General features: G+C 43.8%; 1 protein-coding gene across 4 annotated transcripts in view; it reads right to left on the bottom strand.

Moving 5' to 3' along the window:
- The window catches only part of lrch3 (leucine-rich repeats and calponin homology (CH) domain containing 3), a 43,558-nt gene that overhangs the window by 10,170 nt on the left and 11,567 nt on the right, over nucleotides 1–21,821 (bottom strand). For 2 of the 4 annotated variants that reach the window (XR_013491014.1, XM_033631986.2), the window contains exons 8-19: nucleotides 21,682–21,811; nucleotides 21,435–21,583; nucleotides 21,301–21,353; nucleotides 21,155–21,200; nucleotides 20,934–21,062; nucleotides 20,279–20,323; nucleotides 19,095–19,148; nucleotides 9,347–9,377; nucleotides 9,145–9,258; nucleotides 8,970–9,061; nucleotides 5,472–5,609; nucleotides 5,301–5,378 (exon numbers count right to left, since the gene is read on the bottom strand). Coding sequence is in view for 3 of the 4 variants with exons in the window: in XM_033631986.2 (XP_033487877.2) it covers nucleotides 5,301–5,378; nucleotides 5,472–5,609; nucleotides 8,970–9,061; nucleotides 9,145–9,258; nucleotides 9,347–9,377; nucleotides 19,095–19,148; nucleotides 20,279–20,323; nucleotides 20,934–21,062; nucleotides 21,155–21,200; nucleotides 21,301–21,353; nucleotides 21,435–21,583; nucleotides 21,682–21,811 (1,059 nt within the window). In the remaining variant the exon portion in view is untranslated. Of the gene's footprint in view, nucleotides 1–751; nucleotides 2,840–5,300; nucleotides 5,379–5,471; nucleotides 5,610–8,969; nucleotides 9,062–9,144; nucleotides 9,259–9,346; nucleotides 9,378–19,094; nucleotides 19,149–20,278; nucleotides 20,324–20,933; nucleotides 21,063–21,154; nucleotides 21,201–21,300; nucleotides 21,354–21,434; nucleotides 21,584–21,681; nucleotides 21,812–21,821 lie in introns of those variants that run through there. The other 2 variants (XM_033631985.2, XM_033631987.2) reach the window with 2 other exon arrangements.

Below are 21,821 nucleotides of genomic sequence, written 5' to 3'. Positions count from 1 at the left end.
AAATGCAACTGAACCCCTGTTGATGTCATTGTCCTAAGTACAGCAAATCTGCCGTGTCACAAGTATTTGACCAATCTGACAGTGTCCATCTTGAAAAGCAAAGTCTGTTCCTTGCACCACAATGCCCTAGCTGCACTCATTGCAGCAACACTTGCCAAGATACTCGTGGCCATTTTTAAAAGAATCATACTCTTGCCTACTTCTCTGACGAACTCTTATATTTGCCCAACCAGGAAAACCGCCGTCAAAGAGCTGTGGTTCAGCAGGTAGAGTGCATCCCTTCTAACCACAGAGTTGGTGATTTGATCCCAAGCTCCTCCTGTCCACAGTGGCCTCGAGTGCCCTCTGGAGATATTTCCTGTAATTCTGAGGCCATGGTACTCTGCTAGAAGTACAGTGAAATGCTTCTTTTGGGTTGTGAGTGAAGACGCTCAAGTATCTTGTGGGTTTGTTCTGGAGTGAGATCACCCGACGAAAATGTTGGTGCATTAGCAGTGATGCCGGCTTCGTACTGGCCTGATGTGATTGGGGTGGAACTCTGAGCTCCTCTCCTAACCTCAACTGGTCAGAGACCCAGGGGCAGACCAGGGACATACTCCCATCAGGGTTATATCCCACCTGGCCATAGTTTCTTCCAAGAGGAGCTGGAGAGAAAGCAATCTCTAACACTTTTCTTATTCCGCTGCTGCGTGAATTTTGGGTAGTGACTTAAAGTATGAGTATTTTTTTTTAAATGAATTTCCTGTATGAATTTTTCTTCTAAAAATGTTCTTGTTGTCTGTAGGAACAGTCTGTCACACCTAACGGGCCTGTGTGAAATGCTGCCATAATACAATAATGAAGTCCTAACATCCTCAAACAAGTACTTCCTAATTAATAGAATCTTAGCTTATTACTGTTGCTAAAACTGGTCAACTTTGTCGCCATATTAAACTACAAACATTATTAATCATAAATAAAGTTTCAGTCATAAACTGATCAGGTTTTTGGACCTTGTCCTCTTTTGTGTCAGGATCAGATACAGACTGACTCGGCAGAGATGGCTGCCATCTTGTTTTTACATGAATTAGTGTATTGTGCTTTTGCTAACACTAAATGGCAAAAGTGTCCGCGAACAAGGACAGCAGGTCTTAGTTAAGCAGAATGAAATATAAGGTGCAGCAACACTAAAATGTGATGTCCTCATATGAGGACGCAAGGTCTCAGGAGGTTCAGTTGCCAGTATACTCCACCAGAAGTGCCTGCAGTACCACCGGAGACCGTAGAGGCAGTGTAGCGTAGTTTAAGTGCGATGCGACCGTAGGAGACAACAAAGACATTTAAAAAATGGTAGAACTGAGTGAATCAGTTATATATTAAAAAAACTTCTCCGTCCACATGTTGCGATGTATTTAACGGTCTCACAGACCACTGTCTACAGTGCTGCCTTGGTTTAAAGGTACAATATTACCACCTCCTCCACCGTCACCTCGTTTATTGCTGTGTCCTCCAGCACCATCTACTGGCTGTATCGTTGTCTGTGTCTCACTTCAGGGCTGCAGCCTTCTAATGCTGCATTTGAAGATTGTTTGCGTCACATCGGCGGGACCAAGGCCGTCCCATTTAGAAGGCTCCTCCAAATGCGGCCAAGAAATGCAGCCTTCTTTTCCAGTATTTGGAGGATGCAAGAGATGAGTCCTTTGTGGCCCAGCCTATCCCAAGATGCATTGCATGCCGGTGACGATTATATATTAAGTTAAGTAACAGTTGTTAACTAGGTAACGACTAACTGTAAAACGGCCTGAAATATATCAGACAGACGCGTCTCCAGCAGTGACTCATCTCCTCAAGTATTAAATAAAACATATAATAACAATCTGTGGGTCCATGATTTAGGGCGAACTAACTTACAAGCTTACTCCTTTCATCAAGCGCAGCTGGTTTCTAGGTAACAGTAACACCAACGGGTTAGGTCGAGAACAACTGGTGATACAACTGGGAAATGCTCTGCAGATCAGACCGCCCCATTTTTGAGACTGTTCGGTTTGGCTGATGCTGTCTTCTAAGGACGTGGCTGATGTCAACCGCGAAGGCCGCATCCTTCAAAGGCTGCAGCGCCTGAACTGAGACACAGCTAAGTACATCATGAAGGACACATGGAAGTATGAGGACAGAGACGTTTGAAGCTGATGAATCTATATCTTAAAGAATAAATGAGCTTGTCTTCAGAACGTCTTCAGGAGAGACTGAAAATGTGGGAAGTTGTCACCATATTTAAATGGCATCATGACGACTTGTCGACGTTCAGAGCGACTATGAACACTGATTTCCAACATGGTCGGGCAACACGTCATACAGACCAGATCTGATGGAGTACACCCGGCCCTTACAGATAAATCATCTCTCCTGGGAACTGGTTGGTGGGCTTGGCTACAGAAAGGGACATCTGGAATATCTGACCTCGCCTGCTGCCGCCACAACCCGGACACAGGTCATGGACGATAAACACAACAGAGCTCTGCATTTCCTCATGGCTTAAGTTTCTGTGCTAAAAACAAAATACTGAATATAACTTTAAAAGTTGTGCTGTGACTCGTATTTCACTGAAGTAAGATCAGTTTTTATCAGTGGAATAAAATCACTGTGGTTTCTCAGGTTGGTTTCAGACGTGCGGCGCCAGGTGTACGTAGATGGCACACAGCGCCGACATGACCGACAGGTAAAACAGAGCAAAGCCTGCCAGCTGGACCCGAGGGGAGGGGCTAGTCAGGGGCGGGGCCATTGATAGCAGCACTCCCACTGTCCCATAAACCCTGCCCCCTCCTCCCTCCAGGATCTCCCCCACTGAACAAAGACTGTCCTGAGGATGACGAGGTGGGATGGACATGGTGACGGATAAATGTTTTGAGACGGACAGAATATAGAAGGATTAATGAAAGGTGGGAAGATGAAAGAGAAGAGAGAAAATAGTTAGTCGAGGAGAAACAGCTTCTTGTTGGTCAATGATGTCACATCCAGAATCAGAGGGACCCTCCACTGCAGTCTGCAAATCAGGCTTTTGGAAAAGCTCTGACGACTGACAGTATCATCCGCCTGCAGAGCAGGAGAGACGTCGGTTTAGACGTACGCATGCGCGAACACCAGACTGTCAGTTTTATGTTTTACAGACGGAGATTGTTAAATTCATAATAATAGATTGTTGTTGTAAAAATAACATTAGCCTTGGGTTCACAGTTACTTATTTAACGCAGAAACAGAAAACTTTTCTACCTAGCACATTAGCTCATTAGCTAACACTGTCTGCCTATCAGCTCCTTAATCAGGGATCAACAGAGAATATAGAAACTGTCACCACAGTTCATTTTAGGAGGACCGCTCCAAGGAAACATGTTTTGTGTTCAAATGATCAAACAGATGATGGATCATAGATGTTTGTTTCTGGCTGTCAGCGTTAGCTAACCTTGCTAGTGCATTAGCACGCTGAAAAGTTTCCACTCTAACATGTTGATTTAAGACGTTGCCATCTGTTGGTACTTTGTCTTGGAACGGCAACATTTTTATTAGGGATGCACCGAATATTCGGTAACCGAATATATTCGGCCGAATATTGCAAAAAAACACACATTCGGTATTCGGTGGAATAAGTTAAAAGCAAGGCCGAATAATAGCGGCGTGTTTTGATAACACAATCAAACGGCGTGTCGTGACGGGCGGATTAAAATGTCGGCAGTGTGGCGATCCGTCCGTCACGGCACTCGCATTTGCGACTAAAAATAGTTTTGAGCGAGCAAAATAGGCTTAAATCATTCAGCAGGCTGTGCGAGCAGCCTACAGATTTCAACCAGCAGCAGAAACAAAAGGCGAATCCCACCGATTGTGGGTTGAACGGGGGTCGCAGACACAGACAGGAATGTATTCCTGTCAAATACGGCGGCCATCGGCTTACCGGGCGACGGAGAAGTCGGCTCCAATAATATCCTGTTCTTGGCGTCATGACTGCCCAGAAGTACCTGAACAGCCGAGCCAGCCGAACACAGGTATGTGACATGTCAGAGGAGAAACGAACCGTTCACATTTCTCTCTCTCTTTCAGTAACGTCCACAAACCTCACCGCACTTTAGGGACTGTTCTTTACTTATGAAGGGACTGTTCTTTACTTGTCAGGGGAGGAGGGTGGCTGGTTGATTCTTATTCTATTTATTTATTTTATTTTGATCCCCCCTATGTTAATCACTTATTGATGCTGTTTTTGAAGTATGAATAAGTCAATAAGTAATTTATTCCATTGAAATATCATTGATGTATTATAGAAAAGTGATTTATCTTTTTATAAATGACAAAAGGCACATCTGCCTCATTTTCGCTGTGGTATCCTGATACTACTCAGAACCATGATATTTTCATTGGTATCGCACAGTGGGTCCCAATTTTGGTACCATGACAACACTAATCTGGAGGGTTCATCTGCAAAAACTAATGAAAAACTAAACAATGATATTCGGTATTCGGCCAAACGTTTAATATTATTCGGCTTCAGCTTTGGCCACAAATTTTCATTTCGGTGCATCCCTAATTTTTATCAACATTTTGAAGTTGAAAGAGACAACTTTACAGCTAACTTAGCTAGCGTGCTAGTGGCACTAGCTAACGCTGGCAGCCAGACACAAACAACTGTGATTCGTTGTTGGTAGATTGCGCTATAATTAAAACAAAGAACACGTTATCTCGCATCGGTCCCTTTAAAATGAGCAGTGGTTGAAGTAACTTTATTGTGATGATTATTGTGTCGATACACAGACGCTAACTAGCGCTAGCATAGCTAGCTCGTTGAAATGTTGACTCCTCCCACTACTGTGAGGTGATTGGCTGAAATAAAATCTGGTAAGTTTTTGACTGACACGATTGCGAGCCTCTGATTGGCCACATTAAAAAATGACTGACAGATACCTTGCCCTCTCAAGCTCTCACCTGCGCACATTAAAAATGGCGGTTCTCCAGCTCTGCAGGTGGATGTTTCTCATGACTGAGGGTTTAGAGTTGAAGAGCAGACCATGAATCTGACTGAGTATCTTTGTCACATCTGTCTCATGTTTGCTGTCGTCTCCCTCTGCTGTCACTGTCCAATGAAAAGCTCAGACAGCAGACAGAAACATGGATCTGTGTAACTGTGAGTATCCAGTGTTCACAGCTGCTGTGACATCACTGTTCATCTATTAATTTATTTATCACAAACAGGAGGTGACATCACGGATCTGATCAGGTCCGTCCTGTTGTTGACTTAAGCAGCAGGTGTCACAGGTCATGTGATTAGTGTGAGTTACCTGTGGAACACCGATCCTGCGACACGCCTCCAGGAAGTTCTCAACGTTTCGTCGACATTTGGCCATGGTGAGTTTGGGCTGCAGGACACAGACGGAGAACCAGAGTTATTATAATAACCAGCAGCTGTGAGTCTCGATCTTCTTTATAATACTAATAAAAAACGGACTCACCACAGCGGGGGAGGGGACGTGGATGCTGGGGACGGACCGAGGTCTCACGTGATTGGCCAAGTGACAGAGCACCACCCCGTCTGTCAAAGCTGCTCCGAGATCGCTAGGCAACGACACCTTCAGACGGGCCTCAATATTCTGGACCAACATTGGAAAACAGATTTGGTCAGCTGAGCCACACGTGACCGCCATATGCTGAAAGACACTGCAATGAATATGTTTTTTGTCTGTTTGTGGGTTTGGTAGTCCAAATGTATTTATTATTTCTGTGTGTGTGTCCAACAGACTAATTTTTTCTTTTTTTAAAGCCTCATTTAGTCCCATTTTTTCCTGGGGTGTTTTTGTGGACCAGTTTCTTATTTTTCCATTTTTAGAGGTCCAATAGTCCAATTCTTTTCTGGGTTTTTTGTGTGTCCGACAGATTTTTTTTTTTTTTTTCCCAAATTTTTGGTGGGTCTGGAAGTCCTGTTTTTCTTTGTGTGGGTCCGGCCGTCCCATTTTGCCATTGTGATTTGCAATTTAATGTTTACGTGTGTGCGTAGTGTGTGGAGTTTGTTGACATCACGCCCACAAGCTATCCTGGTGTGTGCAGCACGTATGGTCAGGTGACCAGCCGGCGTGCAGCAGTGACCAACACAGACGCTGAAGAAGAGCATGAGCTCGACCATGAACAGGCTGAGTTGATGAAAATAACGCAACGTCTATTACATGGCGATACTTTGGATTCAGGTACAGCGACGTTGAACAGAATGACGTGCTGTGTAAAAGTTTAAAAGTTAAAGTCGCCACGTCCCGCGGCAACACGACCGATCTATATCAGCACTTGAGACAGCACAGAGAACAGTCACATTAAAGACAAAGAGACAACTGAAAGACACCAGAGACTCATAAAACAACATCCAAGCACAGTTACACAAACATCTGTAAGTGTCACAGGGAAATCACGGATCACAAATTTTACTCGGGTTCGGCCCGCTTGACATGCTGCTGTGTTGTGCTATGGCGTGCTGGAATTTGTCATTTACGTGACAACGCCTGAACACAACATGGCTCGCTCCGCTGTGTGTACAGTGTCGTGCTGCGCTGCTGTGTGAGCAGCGTGTTTGACTGTGCTCAGTCTGTTGATGGTCATTAACACACTGTCTGTCCATAACAATAACTCTTGTCAGGTCAGTGACCCCTGATATCCACCTTATTTTTCACGGAAACACGGAGGCAAAACAGAACGCAGCCAGCTTCCGTTTTTTTGTGCGACACTTGCGGTCCAGCACTCTTACCACTGTGTAAATGGGAATCGCCTTGTTGTTTACCTTGCTGAGTTTAGCTATATATATGTATATATCACATTTTTCACGTCACTATATCACCGTTTAGACTAATCTGATGTTTGTAAAGTCTATAAACACAATGACTGAACAAACATTAGTATTTTCTCTGTGTATAATTAATAACATGGTTATCGTAGATTAGCTGGGCTAACCGTTAGCTGTTAGCCGTTAGCCGTGTCTGTAATAACTCACTTAACTCACAAAGTGGCCCGTGAAAAAAATATTTTCTCCAGCGGATGTCTTAGTTACAACATGATTGAGCTAACTGGAGTAGTTTCATGTCGTATCCGACAACGGGAGGCTTTTAACGGATGACGATCCTGATGTTAGCTTTGCTGCTGGTGTTAACGTTAGCTGTCCCTGTCAGCTGCAGCCACTGATGCTTTCTAGACATCGTGATTTCCCAAAACTGAATAAATACCACACATAGCAACACAAAACTGCTTTGCTAGCTCAATCATGTTGTAACGGCTGGATGGTTGATGCGTACATGCTGATTCAGGTGCTATCAGAGCCGATCCGCGCATCACTATGGCTTAATGATCAACTCACTCAATTAAAACAACCCGTCCTGTGTTAGGAGTGTATGTCGCTGACAGAAAGAAAGAAAGAAAAGGGAAAAAAAGATAGAAAAGCAGCGTACACCTCACATATTTATTTCTCACAGGTGCGCACACGTGTGGCTGGCATGCAGAAGCACCGTCTGTGTGTCTGTGTGTTGAGGGTGTGAGCCGCAGCTTCAGCTGCTCAGGTAGAGAGGCTGTGTAGCCCGCTGTGTTTTTTCACTGATTCGGTTCTGCAGGTTCTCTGCTGGTACACTGGAGACGGGGATCAAGCAGTTTGTCTCACTCGGGATAGATTGTGCTTTTTTGGTTCATAGTTTATGACTGACGTGCGATTTATTTGTGTTTAGGGGGAATAAATTTCCGTTATAATGGAAACGTGGGCACAGTTATCTAACGTTATACAAAATACACAGACTAACTAACTAACTAACTGATTGACTAACATAAACAACTGAAAATTGAAAAAAAATTAGCCTGCACCGTTAGCTCCGGTAAGGGAAAGCATGAGGGAAAGCGGCTGACCGGAAGTCACGCACAAAAACAACGGAAGTTGATAATTATTTACTGTCGTGTTTGAAAATAAGGTGGATAATGCAGGGAAACACTGAATCAAGCGGGGTCCGTTAGTCCCATTTTACTAGTTTTTTTTTTTTAGTAGTAGGTCCAGCAAACCTTTTTTTTCCAATTTTCTGGGGGGTCTGGAAGTCCAGCGTTTTCCTTCTGTGGGTCCAGTGGTCTTATTTTGTCACCTTTACTTCTGTCAGGTTTAGTTGTGACGGTGGTTTTTAGGTCAGAGGCAGTACCTCAGACACTGTGAGGAGGCCTGAGTGTCTTCCTTCTTTTTGTTGATGAATTAGTTTGATGCTGACTCAGTGATGATGTCAGAGCTGTCTGTGAGGAGCCACGTCAGAAGCCGTTACAGTGGCTGTATTCTCGAAACCCATTGGCTGTATCGCCGTCTGACTTCCGGCAGACGGCGATACAGCCTCTGGGAGCAGACCCCCGATTTTTTGGCATTCCGGTTTGATTTGGGCGGAGGAGGCGCATTTCCGTTTCCGACTTTCATTTATATACAAGTAAATATGCTGAACCACTGCGATGGATTCAGAGTTTGCAGTGACGCCAGTTATGTTCCACCTCATTAGTTCACCGCATGGAGCGTTTAACCTGGCAACAACTGCAGCCAGCTCAAACGTGATTGGTCAATATCACGCGGACTACAAACAGCCTACAACCAGAAACCAGGGCTCTTCCGCTCTTCTTCCGGAGGCAAGATCTCCGGGGTTTGCCTACAGACTCTGCATTCACTGAATGTAGAGTCTATATATAGAGACTACTGTGGCTGTGACGGTTGGTTTCCACCAGAGGAAACAGAGAGTAACAGTAAATGACCACAGCCGTCACCTGGAGCCTACGGCGAGCTCTGATGATGTCACAGTGCTAATATTAACTCCACTGAACACTCTGCGTGTTCCGGACACATCACGCAGATGTTCATCGATTCATGAATGAATGAATGAATGAATGAATGATGTGGGCTGGTGACATGAATCAGACCTGAGGTCACGTCTCCACGGGGAGGTGGAACAGACGGAGGTACGAACCTTTCGGAGCTGCTCCACCAGCTCAGCATCTTCTCCGGCCAGAGGAGGAGCAGCAGGAGTCTCTTCCTGGGTCTGAGGAGGCGGAGCATCACCTGGAGACGACACAGCAGGAGTCACAACCAATCAGCTGACACCTCCTCTCTGCGGTCGATCACCTCACCTGACCACGGCTCACCTTTCCTCTTCTCCTCCCTCTGACCTAGACGGAACAGGAAGCTCTCTGGTCTCTGACTGGCTGTCCGACAGGAGGACACGCCCCCTGAGGAGGGGTAGGAAGGTGACTGATTGGCTGGAAGAAAAAAAAAACATTGATTGAAATCAGCCAGTAATAAAAACAGGACAGGATGTGAACAAGTGTCATCGATGAGTCATCTCACCTGTAGGAGACAGAGCAGCTCTGTCCTCTCCCTGCAGAGACACAACACACAGGACGGTTACACACTGATACACACCTGAGTTACACACCTGACAGTTACACGTCTGACAGTTACACGCCTGACAGTTACACATCTGACAGTTACACACCTGAGTTACACACCTGACAGTTACACACCTGAGCTACACACCTGACAGTTACACACCTGACAGTTACACACCTGAGCTACACACCTGACAGTTACACACCTGACAGTTACACACCTGACAGTTACACGCCTGACAGTTACACGCCTGACAGTTACACGCCTGACAGTTACACGCCTGACAGTTACACACCTGACAGTTACACACCTGAGCTACACACCTGACAGTTACACACCTGATAGTTACACGCCTGACAGTTACACACCTGACAGTTACACACCTGAGCTACACACCTGACAGTTACACACCTGACAGTTACACGCCTGACAGTTACACACCTGACAGTTACACACCTGACAGTTACACACCTGAGCTACACACCTGACAGTTACACACCTGACAGTTACACGCCTGACAGTTACACACCTGATAGTTACACACCTGACAGTTACACGCCTGACAGTTACACATCTGACAGTTACACATCTGACAGTTACACACCTGAGCTACACACCTGACAGTTACACGCCTGACAGTTACACACCTGACAGTTACACACCTGACAGTTACACACCTGAGCTACACACCTGACAGTTACACACCTGACAGTTACACGCCTGACAGTTACACACCTGATAGTTACACACCTGACAGTTACACGCCTGACAGTTACACATCTGACAGTTACACATCTGACAGTTACACACCTGAGCTACACACCTGACAGTTACACACCTGACAGTTACACGCCTGACAGTTACACGCCTGACAGTTACACACCTGACAGTTACACACCTGAGCTACACACCTGACAGTTACACATCTGACAGTTACACGCCTGACAGTTACACATCTGACAGTTACACATCTGACAGTTACACACCTGAGCTACACACCTGACAGTTACACACCTGAGCTACACACCTGACAGTTACACGCCTGACAGTTACACATCTGACAGTTACACACCTGAGTTACACACCTGACAGTTACACACCTGAGCTACACACCTGACAGTTACACACCTGAGCTACACACCTGACAGTTACACACCTGACAGTTACACGCCTGACAGTTACACACCTGACAGTTACACACCTGAGCTACACACCTGACAGTTACACACCTGACAGTTACACGCCTGACAGTTACACGCCTGACAGTTACACACCTGACAGTTACACACCTGAGCTACACACCTGACAGTTACACACCTGACAGTTACACACCTGAGCTACACACCTGACAGTTACACATCTGACAGTTACACGCCTGACAGTTACACATCTGACAGTTACACATCTGACAGTTACACACCTGAGCTACACACCTGAGTTACACGCCTGACAGTTACACACCTGAGCTACACACCTGAGTTACACGCCTGACAGTTACACACCTGAGCTACACACCTGAGCTACACACCTGACAGTTACACATCTGACAGTTACACGCCTGACAGTTACACACCTGACAGTTACACACCTGATAGTTACACACCTGACAGTTACACACCTGAGCTACACACCTGATAGTTACACACCTGATAGTTACACGCCTGACAGTTACACACCTGACAGTTACACACCTGATAGTTACATGCTTGACAGTTACACACCTGAGCTACACACCTGATAGTTACACACCTGATAGTTACACGCCTGATAGTTACACACCTGATAGTTACACACCTGATAGTTACACGCCTGACAGTTACACACCTGACAGTTACACACCTGACAGTTACACACCTGATAGTTACACACCTGACAGTTACACGCCTGACAGTTACACACCTGACAGTTACACACCTGACAGTTACACACCTGATAGTTACACGCCTGACAGTTACACACCTGACAGTTACACACCTGAGCTACACACCTGACAGTTACACACCTGATAGTTACACGCCTGACAGTTACACGCCTGACAGTTACACACCTGATAGTTACACGCCTGACAGTTACACACCTGACAGTTACACACCTGATAGTTACACGCCTGACAGTTACATACCTGACAGTTACACACCTGAGCTACACACCTGACAGTTACACGCCTGATAGTTACATGCCTGACAGTTACACGCCTGACAGTTACACACCTGAGCTACACACCTGACAGTTACACACCTGAGCTACACACCTGATAGTTACACACCTGATAGTTACACGCCTGACAGTTACACACCTGACAGTTACACACCTGAGCTACACACCTGACAGTTACACACCTGATAGTTACACGCCTGACAGTTACACACCTGACAGTTACACACCTGACAGTTACACACCTGAGCTACACACCTGACAGTTACACATCTGATAGTTACACACCTGAGCTACACGCCTGACAGTTACACACCTGACAGTTACACACCTGAGCTACACGCCTGACAGTTACACACCTGACAGTTACACACCTGAGCTACACACCTGACAGTTACACACCTGATAGTTACACGCCTGACAGTTACACACCTGACAGTTACACACCTGACAGTTACACACCTGAGCTACACACCTGATAGTTACACGCCTGACAGTTACACACCTGACAGTTACACACCTGACAGTTACACACCTGAGCTACACACCTGACAGTTACACATCTGATAGTTACACGCCTGACAGTTTCACACCTGAGCTACACACCTGACAGTTACACATCTGATAGTTACACGCCTGATAGTTACACACCTGACAGTTACACACCTGACAGTTAACACACCTGACAGTTACACATCTGATAGTTACACACCTGACAGTTACATACCTGACAGTTACACACCTGAGCTACACACCTGACAGTTACACACCTGACAGTTACACACCTGACAGTTACACATCTGATAGTTACACACCTGACAGTTACATACCTGACAGTTACACACCTGAGCTACACACCTGACAGTTACACATCTGATAGTTACACGCCTGATAGTTACACACCTGACAGTTACACACCTGACAGTTAACACACCTGACAGTTACACACCTGAGCTACACACCTGACAGTTACACATCTGATAGTTACACACCTGACAGTTACACACCTGACAGTTAACACACCTGACAGTTACACGCCTGATAGTTACACACCTGAGCTACACACCTGAGTTACACGCCTGACAGTTACACACCTGATACACACCTGAAACACACACACCCAACAATTCCACAACTGAGCTTCACACCTGACACACACACACCAGACACACACACACACACACACACACACACACACACTGTGGTTTATCTCACACACCGTCCTCACCACAGCACTGACTGTGGATTAATCCGCCGCTGAAACTAGTCCCTGACACAGACACTACTTCCTGTCAGCCTGAAAAAACCTTCAGTGTTTGCAAAGATGGAGCCAATGAGCTCAGAGCTCAGAGCTCAGAGACAGACAGGAAGTCAGACGGGAGATGATGAATGAGTGACAGGTGTGTTCATGCTGTCAGGTAGATGACAGAGGAAACCAGCTGATTTAAATCATTCAGATTTATGACAGCATGCCTCAGTGACATCATCAGACCTCTGACCTCTGCTGGACCTGACGGATGTGAACCTGTCAGTCTATGGCAAGCCGTTTTAACATTTAATCGCTAGACTGGATATTCATTACTGATATCTGCAACATAATTTTGCCTAGTCAAAACTCTTATTCAAGATATCCCTAATTAGATTTTGCCTAGTCAAAACTGTAATTACAGATATCTGTAATTCAGTTTTGACTAGTAAGATTCAAACTATTTTTGCCATTCATGTGTATGGGGTTTGTCATTATAGATATCTACAATGTAGTTGCGGATATCTACAATTTAATTTTAACTAGTCATAATTCACGTTCAAGATATCTTTAATTATCATCAATTGAAGATATCTACATGGTCCTGTCTAGATATCTTGAATTGAGTTTCAGATAGTCAGAATGACGTTGTAGATGTCTTGAATTCGAATTATGACTAGTGAAAATGACGTTGTAGATATCCGCAACTGAATTATGACTAGTCAAAATGACGTTGTAGATATCCGCAACTGAATTATGACTAGTCAAAATGACATTATAGATATCCGCTACTGAATTATGACTAGTCAAAATGACGTTGTAGATATCCGCAACTGAATTATGACTAGCCAAAATGACGTTGTAGATATCCGCAACTGAATTATGACTAGCCAAAATGACGTTGTAGATATCCGCAACTGAATTATGACTAGTCAAAATGACGTTGTAGATATCCGCAACTGAATTATGACTAGTCAAAATGACGTTGTAGATATCCGCAACTGAATTATGACTAGCCAAAATGACGTTGTAGATATCTGCAACTGAATTATGACTAGTCAAAATGACATTGTAGATATCTCAAACTGGAATTATAGATAGTCATAATATAATTGTAGATATCTATAATGACAAACCCCATACACATGAATGGCAAAAATAGTTTGAATCTTACTAGTCAAAACTGAATTACAGATATCTGTAACTGTAGTTTTGACTAGTCAGAATGACATCATAGATATCTGTCATTCAGTTTTGACTAGTCAGAATGACGTTACAGATATCTTCAATTAAAATTCATACTAGTCACAATGACATTACTACTAGTCAAAATTACGTTATAGATACCTATAATGGTAATTCCGGATAGTCAGACTTAGTGATTAAATGTTAAAACGGCTTGCCATAGTCAGTCGTGCTGGGAAACACGTCAACTCATGTCTCCAGGAAACAAAACTACAGGATCAGTACCATAATGTTTCCTGTCTGAGTCTCTCAGTCTGTTTCCATGACGACAGAGGAAACAGATTTTTTCAAACCGGACTTTTAAAATACATATAAACATGTATTATACATGTAACATGTTTACAACAACTAAAATGAATATTTCAAAGTCAGATTAATACACTCAGATAATGTCAGTAAAATTTCCAAAAAATAATTTTAAGATGTCTCAAAGAAATTGTAATAAAATGTCAGAAAAATTGTTTATAAAATTAAAAAAAAAAAAAAAAAAAAGTAATTAAATTTAAGGTGTGCTGATGGATTCATGTCATCACCTCATGGACTGAGTAACGTTACAAGTAAACGTTCTACTTTAAAAGTTGCCGGCAGTCAACAACAAAACGTCTGAATGTCTCCGATGTTGTTGGACGAATCCTGACATCTAACGCTAACTTTAACTTTTATCTTCACAGAAAAAAATCATGCTGTTTTTTCCTCTGACAGAAAATGCTCCATAAGTCTTGTTACTGTTCTCAGGACGTCTCTGTCTGAAGAACAGTTTCAGTGTCACTGCTGTGGACTCCGGGGCCACCGTCAGAAACCTCAGAGTAACATTTGATCCAATGGGATGATAAATAGGTTTTACCACTAGGGATCCTCGGATCGGGTATCGGCGCCGATCACGTTATTTTTACAAAATCGGAATCGGTAATAAAAGATCGGAGGAATCAAAACGAGAAAAATGGACAGGTTTTTCATCTGTGTTGTTCACTGTTGCCTCCGCTTTTCAATGTGTGTGGCGATCCTGTACAGTGGTGGAAAAAAGTTTTCGGACACCCTTAAAATTTTACACAATCTCAAATATTACCATGAAATATTTGTGGAAAAATCTTTTTTGTGTTTCAAAAGGTGTGGCTGCATTAGACAGATACAAACAAATACAAATTATATTTTTTTGTTTATTGTTTACAAGAAAAACTAACAAAACTAAATTCTTGACAGTTTCAATATGTCAGTTCTCAACATTGTCGGTATCAAAGTCAACAAATAACAGAGAATGTGTTCAAAACTGAACAAAAAATAAATAAACCATCACATCATCAAATTAATATTTAGTAGTCCTGCCATTGGCACGTAGTAGAGCTCTAATCCTGGCTGGCATGTTCCCCACGAGCCTTTCACACTGTTGAGGGGTAATCTTGTCCCATTCTTCTTGAATTACTGCTTTTAATTCTTCTAAATTCTTTGGTTTATGCTTTGAAACAGACCTTTTGATAATCCACCACAGATTTTCAATGGGGCTCATGTCCGGGGATTGAGCTGGCCACTCTAAGACCTGGATACTGTGCTCCTGCAGCCAAGTTCTACTGGCCTTGGATGTGTGGCAAGGGCCATTATCTTGTTGAAACATCCAGTTTTTACCTCGATGGAACAGTGCACGCGCAGAAGGGAGCATGTGGGTTTCGAGAATGGTACAATACTTGGTAGAGTTCAATGTGCCATCACAGACAGTGAGATGACCAACACCAGCAGCACTCATGCATCCCCAAACCATGATACTGCCTCCACCATGCTTGACAGTACGTACTGTACATGCTGGAGATAATGCTTCGCCGGGCCTTCTGCGTACCCTCACATTAGTAGGAGGAAGATAAAGCTGGAAACTGGACTCATCTGACCACAAAATCTTCTTCCAATTCCTGGCTGTCCAGTTCTTGTGTGCCTGGGCCCAACGACGCCGGGCTAACCTCTGTCTCTCATTGATCAGGGGCTTCTTGATAGCCTTGTAGGACCTTAAGCCATGATCTAAAAGTTGGCCACGTACAGTGTGGGTGGAACACTGGACACCAGTTTGGTTTGACCACTGCTGCTGAAGCTCCTGTGATGTCATTGGGCGGTTTTGCCTGCACATGCGGATCAGGATGCGGTCATTTCTTGCTGAAGAAACCCTTGGACGCCCAGATCTTGGTTTGTCTTCCAAGCTGTTGGTTCGTCTGTATTTCTGCAGAGTGTATCCAACTGCTGAAGGACTGCATCTGCACTTCCTGGCTATCTGGCGGCAGCTGTACCCTTCCTGGCTGAGAATCTTTATCTTCAGGCGTGTTTCCTGCGTTAGGTTCCTTGTTTTAGCCATTTTTGTGTCTGAAGAACTTTCAAATGTGCTGGCTTTATGTAGACACGAAGCTTGGCAACAAAAATTGTGTCTTTTAATAAAAAGATCGACCTTCATCACTGGTACCAAAATGACCCAATACTCAAAATTTCTGATGTATTTTTATGGAACCAATCAATTTTAAGTTTTTAATGGCTTTTTTAGGATTTATTTAGTATTTTGGCTGTGACTGTACTAAAAGAAATTGCACTTGAAGACCTAAGAGTGATTCTTAATGCAATATTTCACAAATGCATGGGGGGTCCGAAAACTTTTTTCCACCACTGTATATTTTATAAATATATATATATTTTTTATAAGACAGTCAGCTGATGGCTTGCCTTATTTGGAGCCTTCGGGCCGGGTTGATTTAGTGTTTTGAAACTGGGCTGAGGGGCTGTCCCATTTTTCCACACTTGGCTGAGTGCACTTGGTTACGCACACACTTTGGTGACGTTTTGCCACGTGGAACGTACATTTGCCTATAGTGTTCAAGCACGTATTAAGTGGCCAAGTACGCAGGGATATTTAAACAAAATTGGGACAGACTTGTCAATGCCCCTTACATTGCGCATTAGATGTTATTCTCTGCGAAAATGCAGCTGATTGTGCTGGCATTGTTTGGCACTCTGCTTGGCCAGATCCTTTGGAGGACCCACCAGATGCTAAGACGTAGACGCACGCGTAGAGAGCAAAATGCCCATTCTGACAACCGAGATGTCATGTTAATACATGCAGTAAGCTTAACACACACGCACATACGCACATTGCCTACACATCAGTAATTACATTAGCAATATAGCGGTCTTTGGAAAAGAACTGAAATTGTTTCCCATTTAGAATCTTTGCTCATAAATCAGTGACAATAAATAAAAACTCACGCATTATTAAACTCACGCATATGACCCTCTCCACATGAAGTATCTCAGCTCATACTCTTCTGTCTGTTCTGCACCACATCGTAAAAGCGACATAAAAATCAAATTAATGAGATTAAAACATTGCGGTAAGAGGTGGTGCATGGTGGGTTTAAGATTTAATTATGGGATAAAATGTTGACATCAAGGCCATTATTTCGACCGTTATTTATTTAGTTTAGTTTATGTTCCTTCTTCAAAGATGGTTAATGCAAGAGCATCATAACTGACCACATCACTCTCATGGCAGTAACAGTAAATAATACCCTCTTATTTAATATTTCTATTACATGCATTTAAGGAGGTCAGTTAATATGCTGGCGTATATAACACTACGTTGGATATCTAAAGTTAAGTTAAAGATTATGAATTAGTGAATAAAAGGGGTAGGGTTAAATAAGTTAACTACTGTTTTGTAATATATGTCATATTCAAAATAAAGTCATAATCAAAAGAAATGATGGAGCAAATTACTCACCTGTATCCATCAGTTGCAGCATTTTTAGCCCGGTAAAGAGGTAATCGTTTTCCGTTCTTAACTTAATGAATTGGAACGTTTGTTCCGTGGTCCCTATTTCAGATAAATTCTGTGGTTAGTAAATAACTCCAGGGCAAAGCTTGATGTGAATTTCCGCACCACAGACACATTAACAAAGCTTCCTAACATGTACCATCATTACGCTATGATATGAACGTGACTATGATATAAAGTTTAATTTATAAAACATTTTTCTTACATTGAAATACTTCACCAGCTTGAACTCCACCAGCTGGTGATGCATTGTGGGATTTATACTTGGCCAAATACCGCTCAGGAGCGGTCTTACCGTAAGTGTGGGTAAAGTACAAAGCAAGCGCACTGCACTTTTGGTCATCGTAGAAATGGGATACACTTGCGCACTTACACTAAGCACATGGACGCGCACATCAAGTGTCCAAGTGCGTAAGTGTGATCAAGTGCACATAATGGGACAGGCCCTGAGTCAGAGCAAACAGTGGATTTTCCTTACGTCTTTGTTTGCGGGAAAACCTGGGATGGAGTTTTTGTTTTAGCGAACTGTGTTGATTGAATTGAATTGAAATGTGATATGTTATTTGGAAATCCCAGAGTGGAGTTTTTTGTTTGAACTGGATTGAACTGACTGAACGGAACATTTCTTTTCTTTGGTGAAAAAAAAAAATTCTTTCTTGAAACTGTATTTGTATTTTTGAAAATTGAGTATAATTCTGGGGTAAAAAAAATTAATTTTGGTGTTAAGGGGCCTGTTTTATGGGTTTTATGGTTTCTTTGTGGGGTTTGACTGAGGAAAAGAAAAATACTGGTTTCATGTGTCAAACCGTTACAAAAGATAGAGGCCTATTTTGTTTGTTGAAGACAAGAAGAAGATATTTAATTTGTTTACATTTTGTGCCGCTGAACCACCAATGAGCTTTTTGGATACTATTTAAATAAAAAACAAACCTTACGGGACAACTTGGATGCATTCTTTTTTTTTTCTTTCTTAATGCTTTGCAAAGTAACGGATCGGACTCGGTTTCAGAATAAAGGACTCATATAAAAAAATGTGATTGGGACATCCCTATTTACCACAGCAGGCTCGTATTGTGAAACAGCAACAGGAAACACAATGTGCAGTATCGGTGTACAGTTTCCTGTGATGATGATGATGATGATGGTGATGAAGATGATGACGATGAAGATGAGGATGCATGAATCTGAATGATTCACATCAGTTTTGTTTCTCTTTATTTTAAACTGTTAGTAGAGTTTTGAGGGCGTGGTCAAACTCTTACCATGAAGAGGGCGGAGTCATCTGTGTGGGTGGAGCGTCTGGAGGGGTAGACATTCTGAACACACACACACACACACACACACACACACACAGAAAAAGACAAACAGGTGAGGGTGAACAGGTGTGGAGGGGTGTGGCCTACACTTAGGGGGTGGAGCACAGACACACAGAAATACACAGATACGTTTTGTGTTTCAGTCTCTGACACGGAGAGTTTAGTAAACTGCGTCTAAGCTTCAGATCTTTATGCCGTCATCTGTGTGAAATGATGACATCATCTTCACACACTGTTGCTCCATGTGTCGCCTGGACTTTTTCGGACACTTTCCATATTACAAACAATAAAACAATTACTGAGACATTTTTAAAGAACCGTGATTTTATCGTCGACCTTTTCTGTTAAATTATTTTACGTTTTATATTTAAGACACAAATCACGCGCTGCTCGAGTTTTGTTTCTTACCTCACTGTGGGATTCCTCACTGAGTATCACTACTTTAAGAGCACCTCTATTCTCTTAAACAAAAACATGTCCAATTTTTTTTAAAAACCAATGTGAAATATAAAACTATCTTCTTCGACAATTTCACCTAGAATTTGTCATTACGATGTTTTTTTACCTGGTGTTTAAATCATGTGATACTCGAGGTGAGACTCTGGGCACCGCTGATCTTTTCTCTAAATATATTTTTAGTACATGCATTTCATCTACATGTATCTTTTTGTTAATGTATTTTTCTAAATGTATTCCAGTGGTGTGACTGTGTACTGGTTGTGCAGTGTGTTGCAGTGTGTGGTGTCAGTGCAGCTACATGTGCTGTCACATGATCTGTTGTGCGTCCATCAGTGGTTGTAAATATGGAGGCGTGTCTCCTTGTCTTGTTTCTGTCTGATGAACCGCTGCTGCCTGAAACATCATGTGGTAAAACGATTCAAACTTCCAGGAGGAGCAGTTCCTGGTGTTCAGACCTGTTTTTGTTTTTGTTGACATGTTTGGTCCTGTTGTTGTGAAGCAACCTTGGTCCAGTCTCTGATGTGACGTCTGTCTCTGAGTGTCCTCTTCCTGCTTCTGCTGTTTGTAAAACTCTGTGTATAAATAAAGTTTTTCTTCTATCTGATCATGTGGTCATGTGGTCATGTGGTCATGTGATCATGTGGTCATGTGATCATGTGGGTGTGTCTCACCTCACTGTCTGGACTGGACTTTATTGGACTCTGAGCTGCTTTGTGCTGGAAAAACAACAACAACAACAAGAGTTAGCTCAGGTGATGACATCATCACAGGTTCATTCTGCTCTGATCATCTGTTAAAGCTCTTATTGTGAAACATCAACAGGAAGTGACCACTCTGACTGACAGTGAGCGTGTCTCCAGCAAACGACACGTCAGCGCCAAAATCCTGAGAACGTTAACAGCACTTGTTTATTATTTATCTGCAGTTCTGCAGGAAGTGATGATGTGTTTCTTGCTGACCTGACGGGCAGCATGTTCACCTACATGTGTTCTAGTCTGATGTTAAAGGCCCAGAGAAGAAGAAGAACGCCGACCAGCAAGAACACACAAAGACGATGACACCCGCAGCTGCAGCGATAGCTCTGCCTCCACATGTCATAAAGGGAAGTGTTTTACAGTGACATCAGAGCGTGTGGTTCGTCCTGTGACACACACACACAGGCAGCATGCCAAGACAGCGAGTGTCTGCTCAGCGCCTCGTCATGCTGCTAGCATCTGTCACAGAGTGTGAACACGACAAAGAGCGAAGACGTGATCGCAACAGCTGTGACGGCCGACTTGTGTTGTGTTGTTGTGTTGTCATGGCGACAGCAGTGTTAGAAGGTACCTTGGTGTAGCTGGTGATGGCGTCTCTCTGCACAGATCGGTTCTTCTGTCTCTCCTCGTCGTACCTCAGAGCGGCGAGCTGGGCCTCCCTCCTCATCCTCTCCACGCCCCCTGGACCAATACCACCTCTCTGACAGACAGACAGACAGACAGACAGACAGACATGAGCAGCCTGGATTTGCAGTTGATGGTCTGTATCAGAGAGACAGTGGGAGGAGTTACCTGGCTCTGTGCACTAGAGACCGCTGTGACACCGTCGACCACGCTCCTAAAGGACAGACAGACAGACAGACAGACAGACAGGATGTTTGACAGCTCGCAGGCCACTGTAAAACGTCTGTATGCAGTAACGTGAAGGATCCTCGTACCTGTTGTGTCTCCTCGTGTCCTCTGTCCTTGAGTTGGTTTTGACCGGAGAACCCTGGACGCACAAACAGGAAGTCACACACAGCTCGACACAATAAAAGACATCTCATGTGGGGTGAGTGGGTGGAGCTCATACCTCCCTGGTGATGCGTCTCTCGATGTAGGCCATGAACTGAGAGCTCAGGCTGACGCTGTCCCTGCTCCCTCCTCCTCGACTCCTCCCCTCCTCCTCCTCTTCCTCACCCACACAGCTGTCGATGAAGTCAATCTGCTCCGACTCCACGTCTGAAGGAGACGGACAGATGGACAGAAAGGTCGGTCAGGTGTCTTTAATAATTTCCATCAGTGACGGCGTGTCGTCTGTCTGATCGTTATGAACTCACGTGTGCCGTTAGCCAGCAGAGCCCCGCCCCCTCCTCCTCCTCCTCCTCCTCCTCCTCCTCCTCCTCGGTGTCTCTGCTCCCGGCTAATCTCAGCGACGCGCAGCGGCAGCTCTGACAGCTCCTCTGTGGGCTGGACACAC

Source organism: Epinephelus lanceolatus, chromosome 4, assembly GCF_041903045.1.
Source record: "Epinephelus lanceolatus isolate andai-2023 chromosome 4, ASM4190304v1, whole genome shotgun sequence".
Taxonomy (NCBI): Eukaryota; Metazoa; Chordata; class Actinopteri; order Perciformes; family Serranidae; genus Epinephelus; species Epinephelus lanceolatus.
This window is presented reverse-complemented; position numbering and strand designations above follow the sequence as displayed.